The 17,418-nt window shown below is 44.6% G+C and overlaps 1 protein-coding gene across 1 annotated transcript; it reads right to left on the bottom strand.

The window, feature by feature from the left end:
- Nucleotides 1-4,912: 4,912 nt before the first annotated feature.
- dbx1a (developing brain homeobox 1a) lies at nucleotides 4,913-7,761 on the bottom strand. The gene is made up of 4 exons (XM_084006395.1): nucleotides 7,346-7,761; nucleotides 7,144-7,245; nucleotides 5,417-5,619; nucleotides 4,913-5,285 (listed from the first exon to the last, which is right to left on the bottom strand). The coding sequence occupies exons 1-4, from the start codon at nucleotides 7,701-7,703 to the stop codon at nucleotides 5,004-5,006; spliced, it is 945 nt and encodes a 314-aa protein (XP_083862521.1). The 5' UTR covers nucleotides 7,704-7,761; the 3' UTR covers nucleotides 4,913-5,003.
- Between the last annotated feature and the right edge of the window lie 9,657 nt (nucleotides 7,762-17,418).

The raw sequence follows: 17,418 nt of genomic DNA, 5'->3' as shown, positions 1-17,418 counted from the left end.
TGTGTGGTCTTCGGGCTCCACATTATCAACAATCACTGCAGGGACAGAGCTCAGGTCTGCTTCCTCAGCATCCTTAATGTGCTCCCCATATCTCGTGGAGAGAGTGGGAGATGCCTGTTTAGGAGACCTGCAGCCTGATGAGTCTGTTGTTGTTTCTTCAAATTTCTCACCTTTCCCATCAGATGCACCAGCCTTCAGTGGACTTACAACTGTAGGTGCATCAGGGGCTTCTTGTCCTGATGGTCCTGGTGTTGAATCCATCACCGGATCGTGTACTCCCGGTGTCGCTCCTTGGTGCTCTGCAAGATTTTGTCTGGGCTCGAAACCCATTTTATTGCAGAGTCTCCTCTTTTGGCGCGTGTAAAAACGATTTAAGGCTTCTCTATAAGTCATTCTTGAGCGACATCGCGTGTTTTTGCAGGTTTTCAGAGCAGTCCGTTTCTTTACTGAAGTGCATAAGGATGGTGGTGGAACAGTTACCTTTCCTTTTCTGTTGGAGGGTCTGGAGGTTGAACCGCTCTTTCTCTGCATTTTATCTGGAACCATAGGTTTACTTGTGTTTTCATTCTGTTGTTTCAGCTGGGAGGACCCAGTGGTGGACTGCCACTTGAAGGTCACATGTTTGGGACATGGGGCCTTTTTCAAATTCTTTTCTGCTGCCTTTTTTCCCAGTTTGGAGGACCTTCTCAGTCCATGCTTCATCTTTATCAGCATCTTTCTGAATCCGGACAGAACACACATTGTGTCCTCACTGGAGCTGATGGAATGAGTGGGAGATGCCTGTTTAGGAGACCCGCAGTGTTTGTCCTCTGGCGTGACGTCCTCATGTTCCACATGGTCAACCAACTGCGGAGAGACAGGTCTAAAGTCTTCTTCCTCAGTATCCTTTGTGTCTTCACTGGAACTGATGGAGAGTGTGGGAGATGCCTGTTTAGGAGACCGGCAGTCTTCAGTCTCTGGTGTGACATCGTCCAATTCCACATTGTCAACCAACTGTGGAGAGACAGGTCTAAAGTCTTCTTCGTCAGCAGATTTTGTGTCCTCACTAGAGTTGATATAGAGATCGGGAAATGCCGTATAAGGAGTCCATACAAATCCTTCAAAGTCTGGTGTGTGGTCTTCGGGCTCCACATTATCAACAATCACTGCAGGGACAGAGCTCAGGTCTGCTTCCTCAGCAGACTTAATGTCCTCCCCATATCTCGTGGAGAGAGTGGGAGATGCCTGTTGAGGAGACCTGCAGCCTGATGAGTCTGTTGTTGTTTTTTCAAAATTCTCACCTTTCCCATCAGATTCACCAGCCTTCAGTGGACTTACAACTGTAGGTGCATCAGGGGCTTCTTGTCCTGATGGTCCTGGTGTTGAATCCATCCCCATACACTGTACTTTGGCTCCTGGTGCTCCAAGGATTTGTCTGGATTTAAAACCCTTTCTGGTGCATGGTCTCCTCATTTGGCGGTTGGGAAAACGATTTAAGGATTCTCTGTTAGACATTCTTGAGCGACATCGCATGTTTTGGCTGGTTTTCAGAGCAGTTTGTTTCTTTACTGAAGTGCCTGAGGATGGTGGTGGAACAGTCACCTTTCCTTTACTGATGGAGGGTCTGGAGGTTGCACCAGCCTTCAGTGGACTGACAACTGTATGTGCATCAGGAGCTTCTTGTCCTGATGGTCCTGGTGTTGAATTCATCCCCATATACAGTACTGTGGTTCCTGGTGTTGCTACTGTGTACAGTGCAATGATTTGGTTGAGGCCAAAACAGCATGTGTTGCAATCTCTTAGCATTACGCGGGAGTACAAAGCACCTAATGCTTCCCTATAAGGCTTTCTTGAGGGTCTTCGCATGGTTTGGCAGGTTTTCAGAGCAGTTTGTTTCTTTACTGAAGTGCCTGAGGACGGTGTTGGGACAGTCCACCTTCTTTGACTGGTGGAGGGTCTGGAGGTTGCACCAGCCTTCAGTGGTCTGAAAACTGCAGGTGCATTGGGGGCTTCTTGTCCTGATGTGGAATCCATCACTAGATCCTGTACTGTGGAGTTCATCTCTCTGCTTGTGTTTGTCTTCCGTTTGTTCATCGGTGTAGCTGACCTGTCTTCAATTCTATTTATAGTTTCACACATCAAAGGCACTGTGACATCACACATCTCATGATAGATCAAAGCACATGTCATGTGACCTATCCAAGTGTTCCGTGTGACACATCAAAGAACACACACACACACACACACACATATACACACACACACACACACACATACACACACACACACACACACACACACACACACACACACACACACATACACACACACACATACACACATACACACACACACACACACACACACACACACACACACATACACACACACACACACACACACACACACACACACACACACACACACACACACACACACACACACACACACGGAACACTTCCACACCCTGGTTATTTTTGTTATGATTTGAATGTTTCACATATGTGAAAGAGGAAAAACAGCTTAACATTCATTATATAGTAATGTAGTAATATGGCAGCATATTACTACTGTTTACAACACACTAATTATAACAATTATAACTTCTATAAAGACATATTTCATATCATAAAAGCTGTGTTTTACTGTCTTTCATGGTCTGTTTATACAGCAGCATATAAATGCTTCATGAGAGGAGTTACAGTTGTGGATGAATACATTAATAAACACTTACATTACAGTGTGTCTTGGAGCATAAATGTTCTAAATATTGTGTGTTCTGTTAATTCATTAATTATGTTGCTGTGAAGGCGTTGTGCTGAACAACGACCAGGAGACAAAGGCAATTTGAGTCCATTTACTTCTCCACAAACAAATCTATAACTCTCAATCAATGTGTCGACATCCGTCACTAGAACCGGAAACCGTCACCCATCAACCCTCACTCTTAAAAGCACCAGCCCTCTTCCCTTTTCCCATTGTGGGTCCCCACATTGCATTGAATAGCGTATAAATATAATGTTATTTCTGGTAAAGAATGTTGAAGTGCCTTTAAGTGAAGAATAAAATGAACTAGAGACCCTCTTGCATCCATCGTTATTTCAACGCCTGCAGGAGCAGTTCAGCTAAGCAATCTCCATTGGTGTGTGGTTGATTGTGTACGTGTTTTATGATTTGTGTGCGTTTGTGTGCGTGTTGATCAAACAGTGACTGTGTGTTTACTCTTTCTGCTGTGCTAGGTCCCGCTGCGAGAGGAGGTCTTGGTGGGATCAGTACCTTCACCCTGCAGGACATAGTCACATCTCATCCAGACTCCTGGTCCTGCCAAGCTGCAGTGTGTCCGAGCTGCCTGCAGATGGCGATACAGACCCTTGTCTCTGGAGTTACTGGGGGTGAGCTACCTATGACAACATGAGGCTGCTGCTGCTGCTGCTGCTGGTGGTTGAATGGATGAACAGCCAGCATCTTTCTGCTCTTCCTCCCTCCTCCTCCTCCTCCCTCCTCCTCCTCCTCCTCCTCCTCCTCCAGCTGACTTTGGCTGTGTGATTGCTGGAGGATAAATAGAGGCAAAGTGAAGTCCTGAATCAAACCAATTCTTTAGAGAGATTGTTAATTAACACATGCCAAATTTTAGACAATGTTTCATTCAAGTCAATACAATCTATATCAAACCCACATGTCTGAGTTGGTAAAACAGTGTAGCAATAGACCATGAAGGAGATGTGCTCACTCTCCAAAAGTAACAGGAAAAGTGTTTTTCTGTGAGAATTTTGCATCAAATGTATGAACTTAGTTTGGATATTTTGTTGTAGTGCTGCCTTTTTGTCCAAGAAGGGATTTGAATGCAGACATTCAGCTGAAAATAATTTAAACAGCTGTTGGAAGCTACTTTTTTTTTTTGACACATGAGATTTCACTTTTCATCAAGCTCCTGGGTGGTTACATCCGTCTTCATAGCTCAGAAACTATTGTTCTACCAGGGAGTAGTTTGAAATCGAACAACAGGCTTTGAAATCAACATTTCTGGATAAACTGACAGCATATTGGGAATCTTAAGACTTACTTCTGGTCTGAAATCAGATTTAACACTTAATAAGGAGACTTTTTATTCTGCTAAACATCTCACAAGGCTCAAGGCCAGTTTCAAGGCACTATGCATTGTGGGACAGCATACACAAAATCCACATACTGTGTGAATAACAAACTTGCATGCACATTATCATTATTATTATTATTATTATAATTATTATTATTATTATTATTTGTCTAAATGAATAAAGACCTGTGTCTGGTGTAAATATTTGGACAAGAAGAAAAATATATTTTGGTGTTAGTGTTAATGAGAACCATCTGCAGGTTGATTGGTTGACGGTGTAAATGTACTTTTTGTTGAATGATGATATAAAACAATTTTACACTATTTTTGTGACTAAAAATGTAAAAAATACTGTACTTTTTATACTTTACTTTTTTTTATAAGACGCCAGCTCAGCTTCTGGGAGGGCCATGTTTCATTCATGAATGACTTTCATTTTATTTATGATTTAATTTGGCAAAAGGTTCCTTAAAACACAACAACAACAACAATTGGAATTGTTTACAATTTTATTTGGTATTTGTACAAAAAGTGTGAAATAAACATATATACAGCACATAATACAACATACTTATTAAAGGAATCCATATAAATTATTAACGAAATAGCTACATATTTCAATAAACAACTCTATTCAAGGTCAAGGGTAAAAGTAACTCAATATTCTTGGCATAAAATTTCCATACAAAATTGTACAAAATACTGTACAATTGAACAAAGCTGTGCAAAACAGCAAATTGTGTGTCAGAAGCAGATCCTGTTCAGTGCACAAACTTGAGTGAAAGTTGGTTTTGTTTTTTTAACATTGACATTTACGGAGTCCTCTTTCAGGGCCAGCAGCTTCTTACACATCTGGTCACAGTCTCATGTGAAAACAAAACATGGGTTATACTCTTTCTATATTTGCTTTTTGTTTTAATTAAATAAATTAAGATACTGTTATTTCTTCTTCGTCTGACTCTGAGAAGTCTGAGTGCTTACTGGAGAGAGAAGGAGAGGAGATGCTGGACCCAGCTCTCATTCTCTCTCGTCTGAATTCTTCCTCCTCCTCTTCCTCCTCAGCTGAGGACTTCTTGCCCACATCGCTGAGGTCCGGGTGCGGGTTCGCTTTGGTGGGCAGCGTCTGCTCGCGGCAGCCACCGGATGACAGCAGCTCCCGTTCCTTGGAGTTCCTCCACTTCATTCGCCGGTTCTGGAACCAGATTTTCACCTGTAGCCAGGGGAGGAAATGGACGAGTCAAAAAAAGGTTCCTTGTCGGGCGCAGTGGAATGCGCAACAGCGTCTTTACGCGCGAATTACGCACGACATAATTAAACATTTCATTCATTGGGAGGTTTTACCTGTGAGTCTTTTAGGCCCAGCTTGGAGGCCAGCTTCTTCCTGTCGGGCTTGCTGATGTATTTCTGTTTCTGGAACATTTTCTCCAAGGCCTTGCGCTGTACATCGGAGAACACCGCCCTCCTCAGCATCCCTCTCCGGGGTTTGCCTCTGGCGGCCAGCGGCCAGGAGAAGGTCCCGGGGATGGGGACAACGGATGAGGATGCTACAAAACAAAAACAAAACAAAACAAGACATTAGAACCTATTTGTATTCTTTGACACATCTCATAAAGAAATCTGTTCGCAGAGAAGAAATTATATCATGAAACATCTCACTTCTTGACGCATCTAAACTCACCCCCTCCCCTTCCAGGCATCTATATGCATACAATGATTTCTATTTAAGCCCACAACTTCTCGACCGGTTATTATTAGAAGTCTTCTCCCTTTGGAACTCTGCGATACGTCTCCGTTTTGAGTGAAATGGCACGAGGTGACTAATTAGCACATTGGCCGGTCCCCAACCGCATTGGTATGGTAAAGAGGTAGCATATCCTTTAAGGAACCCTGTGAGGGCGGATAGAGGAGTTAATAAACCGTGAACGGTAATTGTGTAGTAATGAACTAACGCAGAAAAGACTCTGGACAGGCGGCGAAGGCCATATATTATCGCAACAAAAGGAGATTTACACTTTCAAACTAAACACAACTGCATACCAGAATACTGATGCCCGGAGGGGGGGTGAAGAGTGGAGGGGAATGGCGCTTTTTTTTTTTTTTCCTTCTTCGTGCCTTCAAATCATTTTCATTAAATGAACACGAAAAGCTATTCAGGACGCTGGAGTTGTTTTGTTGAGGCATTCAGCTGAGACCATGAAAAGACTCCATCTCCATTATGATTTCTCTGAATGAAAGCACGGACTAGCGACTTTATAGACTTTTCTAAGAGATTATTCTTTATCTCAACGCGTTGATTGGCCCGCTAGGAGAATGAGCGTTTAGGGCACAGAGAGTGCGCTGACTGGAGGTCAGTGGTAACCTATCCTGTGGGCCGTGCAGCACGCAGGGACAAGCTTCTCCCCCGGCTGGGACATTTTGGAGACTTTTCGGAGAAAAAAAAACTGCGAGTCCGCGTCGTGCTAACTGGACGTCCTCCTGACAGTAGCTGGCCTGTGGCCGCAGAAGAATCAGGAACAACGACGCGCTATGTGGTCTTGTGAGAATATTGAAAACGCTCAATAGCGCCTAATAGGGAAATTAGTGCATGACTGGTTCACGCCTTTGCCCCCCTCCTGGTAAAAGTCACTCTCCGGGGTTTGTGGGTGGTTCGCCCGGTGGGAGCTGGCCAAATTGGTCACGGTGCTGAAGGCTTTGTTGCCCGCCACAGCGGCCCTGTGGCCCCCCGGGCTCTGTGGGAAAACGCGGGGCCAGGGAAATGCCAAAACGCCCCCCAATGGGAAGAAGGGGGGACTATAACTCGCTACCCCGCCTCAAATTTAGAGCGTGACGATTTGGGATAATTGGTTAATTAGGAGTGGGTGTGTGGGTCCGGGCAGGGGCCAGGGCTCCCCCATTAATAAGACAGTGATTTCTTCTTTTCTGCTGAATATATATATGAAAGGGTGTGAGAGTGTTTACATTTAAAAGCAATTAGCCAGAGAGAGAGAGAGAGAGAGAGAGAGAGAGAGAGAGAGAGAGAGAGAGAGGAGGAGACGTGCGTAAAGACGTGCGTAAAAGCTGCGTCTTACCTGGGAGATAAGGCGTCCTGAATATGGGGTGAAAGGTCCCGTCGAAGCAGGGGATGGGGAAGTTCTTGGGGTGAAAGCTGTGGAGTGCTGGGTGTGAGGACACTGTGGAGGAACATCACACATGTTAATCATCCCTGAAGGACACGAATGAATGTGAAAGTCGGCGCGGAGGCGCGCTGACGCGCAGGCCGTCTGAACTCACCGGTCTTTGGTGAAGGTGCGAGGATGGCGCTCACTCCAAACTTGAGAAAAGTCGGGTCCTTGCTGCTCGACACGGACATTTTCGGCGAGCACGATTCGCGCGTCATCGCCGCGGGCGCGCCGCAGAAGGACGCGGCGGCGGCGGCGGTGGTGGTGGTGGTCGGAAGGGAGGCGCACATTGACGAAACAGTCCTGTTAATGAAGGCGGCGGGCCGGCTTATCCGCAGCAGGTCCTCCACTAGAAAGCTGGAGTGGGTGTGGAAGCCGGACGGGAGGGTGTGGTGGAGTGGCACGGCGGCGGCGGGCCGGTACAGCCCCGGGTAGAAGGCGGGAGGAGCGAGGACGCTTGGGATCATCATGGTCCCGAGGTTTGAGAGGAAAAAAACAAACAAGTGGAATCTGAGATACTCCTCGTGTCAGCTGGGAGGGAATCAGTCGGTGTGAATGGCTGCTAAACTCCTCTGGTTTCCTCACTCTGGGGAGAGGAGTTATATAGGAGAGCTGCCCCCCCACCCCGGCCCTCCGCTCAGAGCTGACAGCCTCAACAATGGGCCTCAACAAAGTTCTCCACATGGGTCGCTTTCATGCCGCATCCCCCGGCCCGCTGATTGGCCGAAGGACGCAATTTATGATTGCATTAGACTTCATAAGCAAGCAACACACAATGTCCCCACCACAAAAGAGGCCCAGTCATCAATTTTGCATGTTGACCACTTTCCTTTCAATTTGTTTTGTTTGGCAGAGGCAAGCGGCCTAATTAAAGAGCAATCTTTACACATTCAGTCATTATATGGGGACTTTTAATGAGAACCGAAGAAAAAAAGATACTTTATTCGTTCCCATTCAGGATGTCTTTCTGTCATGCAGATTATAAAAAATATACAGCCTTCTCGTTAAAGATGTAAACGTATTCTTTTATTCTGTTTCCAGTGGTGAAAAATAAACACCTACAGGCTGCTGATAGTGGATTTTAGACTATTTATTAATAGAATAAGAGTGTATTGTGTTAAATCTACTAGTTGCAACGCAGCATATCAAATGTAAATCAGATTTAGGGCTTCATAGGATTCTCAACACTCAATCTGGCCCTCGTCATGGAATAATGCCTTAAACGGATTTCTGCTATCAAAACGCTTTAACAGATGTGTTAAATATCACTCTTTTTCTCCTCCATTCAGCGCGCAGGAGCCGCGGCTCAGCGCGCACAGGAGAAGTGTGCGGCCTGAGCCGTGCGCTCCTGATCCTGTTAACCATGAACTAACTGTCACCCTCAGCTGCGGAGGAGGCGCCCCTCGGCCTTTCTCTCCTTCTCCCTTCGCTCCGCTTAAAAAAAAAAAGAAAAAGAAAAAGAGCTTTATTTCTAAAGACGGTTTTGTTCTGCTATTTTAACCGGCTGAATAAAAGTGCATCTGTGATTTGATTTAAAACGCATTCATATGAGCGGACACTGAGACCCCCATATAAAACTCGTATTAAAGCGACTTGGAGGCCTGATAGTCGTGTTCTGTCAGCTTTGCCCCGAAAAAAAAAACTAAAAGAAAAAAAAAAACCGTTAAACCCAAGCAATCAGGCGAAAATGCATCGCAGAATCAGAGGGAAAAAAATAAAATCTTAATTGTTGCCAGTGTAACAGAAAACAATTGTAACAGTGTAAACAATTTATTTTAGTTTAAAAAATAATTCTAGAAACGAAAAAAAAACATCAAATGTTTGTATATGATTTTATGGATCTGTATTTACTCTTATTTATCATATAGCTCTAAATTGTGGTCCACCTTTCACATAATATATTTATTCCATACTTATACACTTTTTCTAACCAAACAAATATATATCAAATATATATATGAAAACAACATGTACTAAAACAAAACAAACATGTATTAAAATAAAATTATTCCTCGGAATGATAAAAAATATGAGTCTGTTTTTAAAATCAGGCATACAACACACAGAATAATTATTTAAAGAGTGTGTTAATAACTTTATTTTCTTCTTAATTTAAAGAACAATCCACGTGACCTCTGCTGTTTGAGTGACCTTTCTGTCTGACGTGAAGCAGCCAATCAGTTTGCTCAAATCACTGCTAACTGTTGGACACCAATCTAATACAAACCGGCCCACGGTCCCATAATTAAAAAGGGAACGCCTCCGTGAAATGCTGCTTTAGGGCGCGTTATCAGAGGTGCGCCGGGCCTGTGTGAGCGCGCGCAGGGACGCTCGGACGCGCGGACGGACGTGAACGCGCCACGGCTACACCTCCGCCGGGTAACGAGACCTTCAAAGCTTTTTTATGAGCCTATATTCCTTTACTCGGCGGCCCGAAATCCTCCTTTTGTGAGCGGTAAGCAGATGGTTAGCAGGAAGCGTAGGCTGCTCTGGCTGACCGAGACTAATTTCGACGAGCTTTGCAAGCTTGCCACGTCCCCGCTCCTTCAGCAGGGCGAGTAAAAACAGCTGGCCGCGGCTGAATTAAGGCCATTAAAAGCACATCTCGGAGATATCAGCCCTCCATGTTAAGTCTCACTTTATCATAATTAAACAACTTCATTATGGGATCATTTCAGCGTCTTTAGCGCATCATCAGATCCACGTTTCTGTGGGTTTGTTGTCTCGGCTCGTGCGTGTGAATCATTGTTTTCCCCTTTAATGTGCTATTCCATCTATAATATTCATATTGATAACACCTAATTATGTTTATGTTCACTTATCAGACAAATATCCCCATAGGGACAATGAGGATTATGATATTCCTGCAGGGATTCCCATACTTACACTTATAATATTCTTAATTTACTTTATGGATGTACAATCTGGCTGTACGTGATATATATTGTGTGATTTTTAAACTTTTTTTTTTACCAAATAGATGAACTTAACCATTGTCTTGGCTCTCTTTCTGCTTCGTTAAGTGAAAGGGGCTGAGTAAATATGTTCCCCATGCATGAGCGCCTCTCTATGGGCCGTGCCATTGTGCCGCGGGTCCGACAGGTGGTTAACTGTTTATTATTCCCTCATTATTTATCGGTGACGTGGACGGGACGAGGAGAAAACAGGGACCTCCCCAAGCTTTTCACTCACGCGGGGACGGACAGATTGTGCTGACTGGTTGCTGACTGGTTGCTGACTGGTTGCAGCCTTATATGACACCGGTCACCAGTCCATCCATCTCAGGCCTGCAGCCATTCAGAACCAGCGACCAGCAGGAGAGATTCAACCATTTATTTCACTTAACACATCCACCCTGACACATCCAGCCTGTCTCCTAGAACCATGCGTTGCCAAATACAAGCAAGCAATTGACTTTATTGCCAATCTCGTGCAAAATAAAGTCAATTTATGGATATTTCATATCATTTATGTATAATACATGCATCTAGAGTTTTCTAAAACATCACAGGGATCTTGTAAGTGTCAACAATATGATTAAAAAGGACTTTTATAAGCAAATAAAGTGGAATTTGAGACATAATGTTGAATATAATAGTATCTTAATGGTACTCATACTTTAATTATTTCATCACTTATTTGAAAGCTACATATCAGATTGGGATTTTGCATATAAAAAACGATGCAATACTGACTAATAATAATAACCAGCCGTGTTAAAATAAGGTAATGATATAAAATAACACTCAAAAAGGAGCCCCTTTGAGTTGAATTAACTTATAATGAATATATAATACAGTTTAACCTCCTTCCAGGCATCTTCATTTATCATGATTTCTATTTAAGAAACGTTTCTGGACACCTGAGCACCTCATTTTTCAGACTGGAGTTCACGGTGTCCTAAAGTGTCACAGTCTCTCCTGCCATGTGAAGTTAACCAAACATCTATGTCAGTGGCTCCGGTTTGTGACCGGCTTCACTTCACCACTCGGGGGGTTTTGGCCGCGGCTTCACCTCAGCTCGCCGGCAGCACCGGAGCTTCCTGCAGCATCTGGCTCCAAAAAAAAAGAAAAAAAAGAAAAAGCCCTGCTCAACACTGAGCGAATTAGCGATGCCACAAGATTCAGAAGAGCAGTGACAAGCATTAAATCGATATTAACTTTGTATTAAACATGGGCCCCTCCCCTCTTCCACCAAAATGCACTGGAGCCACATCGGTGCACAAAGCGCTCTGTATGAACTCTGGCTGCACCTGTTCCCCCTCTCACTCGGCCACGGGAGTTCAACTTCTTAGTTTCGCCCCAGGCCCTTTAGTCTGCTCTCCCCCCACGCTGAATTCTTTCAGTCGGGGCCTTTTGTCATCATTTTCTGATCTCATCTTCACCTCCCACGTTTTACAACTCATCAAGTCACATCATTAAGAACACGCACTGCACATTTACATTTTCATTAAGTGTCCAAAAAACGAGCTCCACTTTCAACCGGAGAAACTTTCTGCTGCAGACTGAGGTCACTTTGCCCCCTCCTCCTCCTCCTCCTCCTCCTCCTCCTCCTCCTCCCCCTTCTTCTTCTTTTTTTTTTTTTGGCTGTTCATTTATTAGTTGTCAGTATGGATGTCGAGTGGTGTCCTAATCCTCTTAAAGCGTAGGTTGGTACAGTTTGCATATCATTTTCTCATCTTGGAGAAAGGCCACAACCCTCTCTATTCACACGGATTCCCTGTCCTCTTTCAGTGCAGCCACAGCCAGCCGCTATTAGCATAATCTGACAACCAATACCATTGTCTGTGACCTTGTATGCAAAGTTAATTGCTCATTAATACCAGACAAAACAGAGGGGCGCAGAGGAAACACAGTAGTCCTCTAAACCCTTGTTTTATAAGGGCAGGCAGGTGGAACATCCTCCGCTGGCTCGTTAGACTTTTACCTGAACTCAAAATCTAAATACTTTAATTCTGCAGCTAAAAGCGTCACAAACACCGGACGTGTGTTAGAAGTTGTTGCTTATCCAACCTATTTAGTTTGAACAATAATCTGGCAGTGACACACACACACACACACACACACACACACACACACACACACACACACACACACACACACACACACACACACACACACAGACACACACACACACACACACACTCCCTCAAAAGTATATACAATTGGTCACAGTAGCTCAGTGTTAATCAATTGCAAATGTATCTTTCTGCGGGTTTAATCTCATCTCTACATTAGTTTCACGGATGCGGGGCGATTTGCAAGCGGAGCCTGAGCCTCCACCCTCCTCCACCCCCACCCCAAGCACCTGGCAGTCTTTTCGGGGGTAGCGTCATGTAAACACCCACTGCCCCGTCTGAGGACCCAAGCGTCACCGCTGGTGCGGAGAAGAAGGCCGGGGCTGTGTGGTTGTCAACACCGGTTTAGCTTAGGAGTCCCATCGTGACATTAGCGGTGACTCCCCTGGATCGGGGCCGACCCCGAAGCGCTTGTTTGATATAGATATAGCCGCTGATATCTGATGATTATGAAATGAATGAAGGGTTCAGGAGGCCACTACATGCAGCTGCCTAATACTGTCTTTGTGCTCCGCACAGCCGGCGAGCACATGCCTGATAAACGCTATAAAAACGCGTGTTCGCAGGAGTCACGTGCAGCAAAAGTGATGATAGAATGAGCTTGTGTCGGCACAATGAACGGTGCATCCATGAAAAAAGGGGGAACAATCACACGATTTTCATCCTTCCAAGAAAGTTTGGGCCTAAAAAGACGACTCCGACCAGGAGGTTTGTTGTTTACTGGGGCTGGAGGCGAGGAGAAGTGTGTATGTATGTGGGAGGGGGAGCTGTTCACAGCAGTTGAAGAAGAAGAAGGTATGAATGGGGGAAAGAAGGGGCTTGGGTGGAGGAGGGGATGCTTGACGGACTCCGCTGCCTGTTGGCCCTGCAGCATTGATGCCGTGTTGGCCATATAATCGGATTGCCAGTGGGTGAAAGTGAGCCTGGGTGCTTATGTCAGTTTGCGTCTCGTCAAGCTGAATAATACGCATGGCTAGGGAGTGAAGCGGACGCTTGCCATTGAGGGCTCTCAGTACTTGTGGCTAAGCATTTCTAAAAGAGAGAAAAAGCCTCATTGGATTCATATATAATTCTCACTCAAGCGTTTTGATGCATTTGCATAACAGGAGGAAACCAGTGATCTTTTCAGCACTGCTGCTGCACAAGTGTGTGTTTGCATGTGCCGCTGTGTGTGTGTGTGTGTGTGTGTGTGTGTGTGTGTGTGTGTGTGTGTGTGTGTGTGTGTGTGTGTGTGTGTGTGTGTGTGTGTGTGTGTGTGTGTGTGTGTGTGTGTGTGTGTTTGAAAGAGCCCTAGCTGAGCCCTGCATAAACAAGGCTGGACACGGTTCTCGCACTTGGCCTCTCATGATTAATCGAAGATCAACAACAAAACGACAGAACATTTAGCTTTTTTCACTCATCTTCTTTCAAGTTGAGGCAAAAAAAAACAAGGAGCCGGGAGCAAGAGTTCAGTGTTTACGTTGTCGCGATGAACGTGACCAAAAGAAAAAATAACACGTACGACCTTCAGATTCTGTGGATTTCATTTAATTTCAAGAGACGACAACGGGAGCCTTTTCTGATGCTGTAACTCAAAATAATGTTCTTTACTTGCACTTGTTGAATTCAGCATGCATGGAGATGACTTTAATGCTCTTTAGACATCATATATGGAGATGCATGTTGAGATTCTCCATTCATAACTCTAATATTTGGATGCATTCATCGTTTAATTTCTTTATTCACTGTCACATTATTTTGTCTTTATCTTCCAGTCTTTTTGATTTGAAATGAGACGGTGAGCCACATTAAATTACCACTACAATGGCCTTTTAAGACATACTGTTAGTACTAGTTTTATTGTAAACACTACGCTGACCTAAAACTCCCACAATGCAATGCGAAAGTGACAACAGCGTTCATGACAGACAGCGCTTCAATGCATGTGTCCATACAGTACAAGATTCAAAGTTGCTCGTTGCAATATTGAAAAAAAGAAATCCTATCATGGTCTCCTGAGGTTGGCACGATTACCATAGTTACACGTCTCAGGAAGCGTGTGGTTACAATTCATCCGAAGAGACTTATTTTTATTTACAAAAAAGTATGTTGAATGAATATTGTGCAGAGCCTGCGATTTACTGTGACTTTATATGACTTTTTAAAGACATAAAAGGCGTTTTATGACATATGATACTGTCATTTTGACTTTTCATGATATACTAGTGACCTCTTAGGTTTTTTATGAAATTAAATTATAACTTTACACATAAAATCTTAATGATCCGAGTCCAAATCGTCTTTTGTCATCTTAAAAAGGGGCAAACCTTGGCTTATTCTTGCCAAACATATGATTGTGTTTATATTAAAGCCCCTGAAATCTGGTATAACACTGTTCTATCTAATATGGATGAGCTGAAATAATTACAATATTATTAATTGTAATTGGACATCAATTTGAGTAATTTATCATCTGTGGTTCCAGCCTCTCTCTTGTTTAATTGTATATTAATCACCTTTGGGCTTTAGACTGTTGGTTGGTTAGATTCTGGGAGCTTTTTATTACAACAACCAATAACACTGAAAAAATCCTCCACAGATTAATTGAGAATCCAATCACAATGAGTTACAGCCTCGGCCTGAAGCTGACTCGGCCGCCGCCGTTCTCTTCATCCCGGATGTTGACCAGTCGGTCAATTTACCCCGTTGAAGCTCCGTGAGGCATGATGACCATCGGGGTCTGTGGTCATACACACAGCAGTAATGTGGTCTGACTTTCCACACAGCGGACCCCCCAGGATTCCTCGAGCAGTCAAAGTCCTGCATCTCAAAGTCACATCCAGCCATTTGGAGCCATTGGCCTGTGCTGGATCTCAGCCCCAGTGTGGCCTGTAATTGATCCCATCATTGCATTATGGCGGATTAAATGGGCCCTAGGTGAGGTGACCTCCGCTCCAGCAGGTCTTACACTCCCCCCTTTCTGCTTGTCAGATCCCCAACCCATCACTCGCCTATCCCTTTCACCGTCTCCTGCAGTCCATTTCCTCCTTTCTTCTCTTCTTAGGCCTTCTCCCTCCTCAGGTTTAGCGGCCGTGTTGAGCTCGCAGCCGTTTCAGCTTTAATGAGTGAGAAATGACACAGTTTATCCTGATCAGAGACACAGCGAGACGCACCAGCACTTCCATGGTTTTCTCTTCTCCTCCTGGCGATCAGCTGAGCCAACAAAGAGACACCCGGATTGTATTTGGCCTCTCGCGATGAACTCCTGACCAGGATGTGGGGTTAAGCCAGTCCATCAGGAACAACGTGGAAGACTATCTTTTCTAGAAGCATTAAGAATAGTCGATAATAGTAGAATATTGCAGTAGAATAGTAGTAGAAGTCTGTAAATCTTGCTCTGAATCCAAATCTCCATTCGTCTTCCCATGTTGGTGCTTCAAAGCTGGATCGCAGGGTACTTTGTATATTATCTTTAGCTGGAGAGTCTTCCTAGAGACCTCTTGTAATTGTACAAAAGCCGAATGGGGCGGACAGGGGGGAAGGGTCACCTATTGCAGCGTGACCTCTGCTCCGCGGGGCCAAATGATAAGACACTTAAGGTCAAGGGGAGCACAATGGCCCGAGCGAGAGACCACTCCAAAGACAACAAGCCGCCGAGCAGGAATTTGAAACTTTCACTTTGGCTTCGGAGAAAAAAATCACTTGAGGTAAAGCTTTGAGAAGAAAACGTTATCCGTTCATTTGGTAAAATACGAGCCGGATTAAGGAGCTCAACACAGCTTCTGTTCAGGGAAGATGTGGAAACTTGGAGTGGCCTGATTGGTTGCACAAGTTTTGGTTCCAGTTGTTTTACATTCTGGTTTTAATGGGACGATGTGAGTCCAGCTATTATCCATGGGCTTGGTTCTCACGAGTGTTTCCCCATCGACTTGCTTTCTGTGTTTATGGTTTGATAGGTCTTTATGGTCTTTTCTCAGAGGCCGATAAAGTGGGGGACAAGGGGAGACTAATTGATGAAGGGGAGAAGCAAATCTCAGTGTCACAGTCAGGGAGTCCAACCCTGTTAGCTTTATGACGTGTGTAAAACCAGCACAGCCTGGCCAGATCTCCCACTATCAGCCAGATCCCAGCAGAAGGATGGGAACTATAGCTATCATCCCTTGTGAGAGACACAAAGTACTACTCATGCATTGTAGTAAATCTGCAGCATCTGAAATGTCTGCATGTATATTCTTTCATTTTTATATGCTATGACTGTAATATGGGATGTGTGTGAGAACTAGTGTGTGAGAGGATGCAAACAGACCATCACGCTATAATGAGGCATTTACAGATTAATGACACATATGTTCCAATTTTACACCATTCATTGAAACGGGACAATATTTCAAGGATTAGAGATCCTGATCTCCTGAGTCCAAGGATCATGGCTGCATTCACATGCAAAGACACCACACACACACACACACACACACACACGCACTTACACACTTTGAAGTTCATGTTTTTACTCCTCTTTCATATGAAAATTAATTTCTAACGACCCAAATTCCCACCCCCCCAAATTGTTTGTTAGCAACGATAGAGGCATCAATGGCGCGCCAAAAAAACCCCACGAATTAATAAAAGCACCATCAATTAATTCGCTATTGCAACATCTCACAAAGGGAGGAGAATGACGAGAGCATGAGAGCAAGAGACAGTTGGCAAGGGTTGCCAGTTTGAGAAAGCTCCATTCAGGCTCCCTGAGGTCCTCCATACTCATAGAGGAGATGACAAAGAGCACCAGTTAATTAGCAAGAAGTAGCATCTCAAGGAGGACTGTGAAGAAAACCCTCCATTCACTCTCTCTGCTCACCTCTCGCTTATGAGAAAGACTGAAGGGTTGGAAGGAGGAGGGGAGGGGGGGAGCAGAGACCAGGCTAAGCTCAGACTCAGGCTGCCTGCATGGGGCTGCCTTGCTTGATTTAATTTGGACAGTCATTCCTTTAATTTGCAAGGTCATTGTATCTAACGGGGAGTTTCTATTGAGGCGGGCGAACAAGCGGAGGCCTTGGAGTGCAAGTCAACGACGTCTCCCTTCTGTGTGTCGGACGCCGGCGGCGGCGGAGGGGAGGACGATGAGAGGA

The sequence above is a fragment of the Eutrigla gurnardus genome, assembly GCF_963514095.1.
Source record: "Eutrigla gurnardus genome assembly, chromosome: 1".
NCBI lineage: Eukaryota > Metazoa > Chordata > Actinopteri > Perciformes > Triglidae > Eutrigla > Eutrigla gurnardus.
The sequence above is the reverse complement of the archived record's forward strand: the minus strand, read 5'-3'. Positions and strand labels throughout refer to the sequence as shown.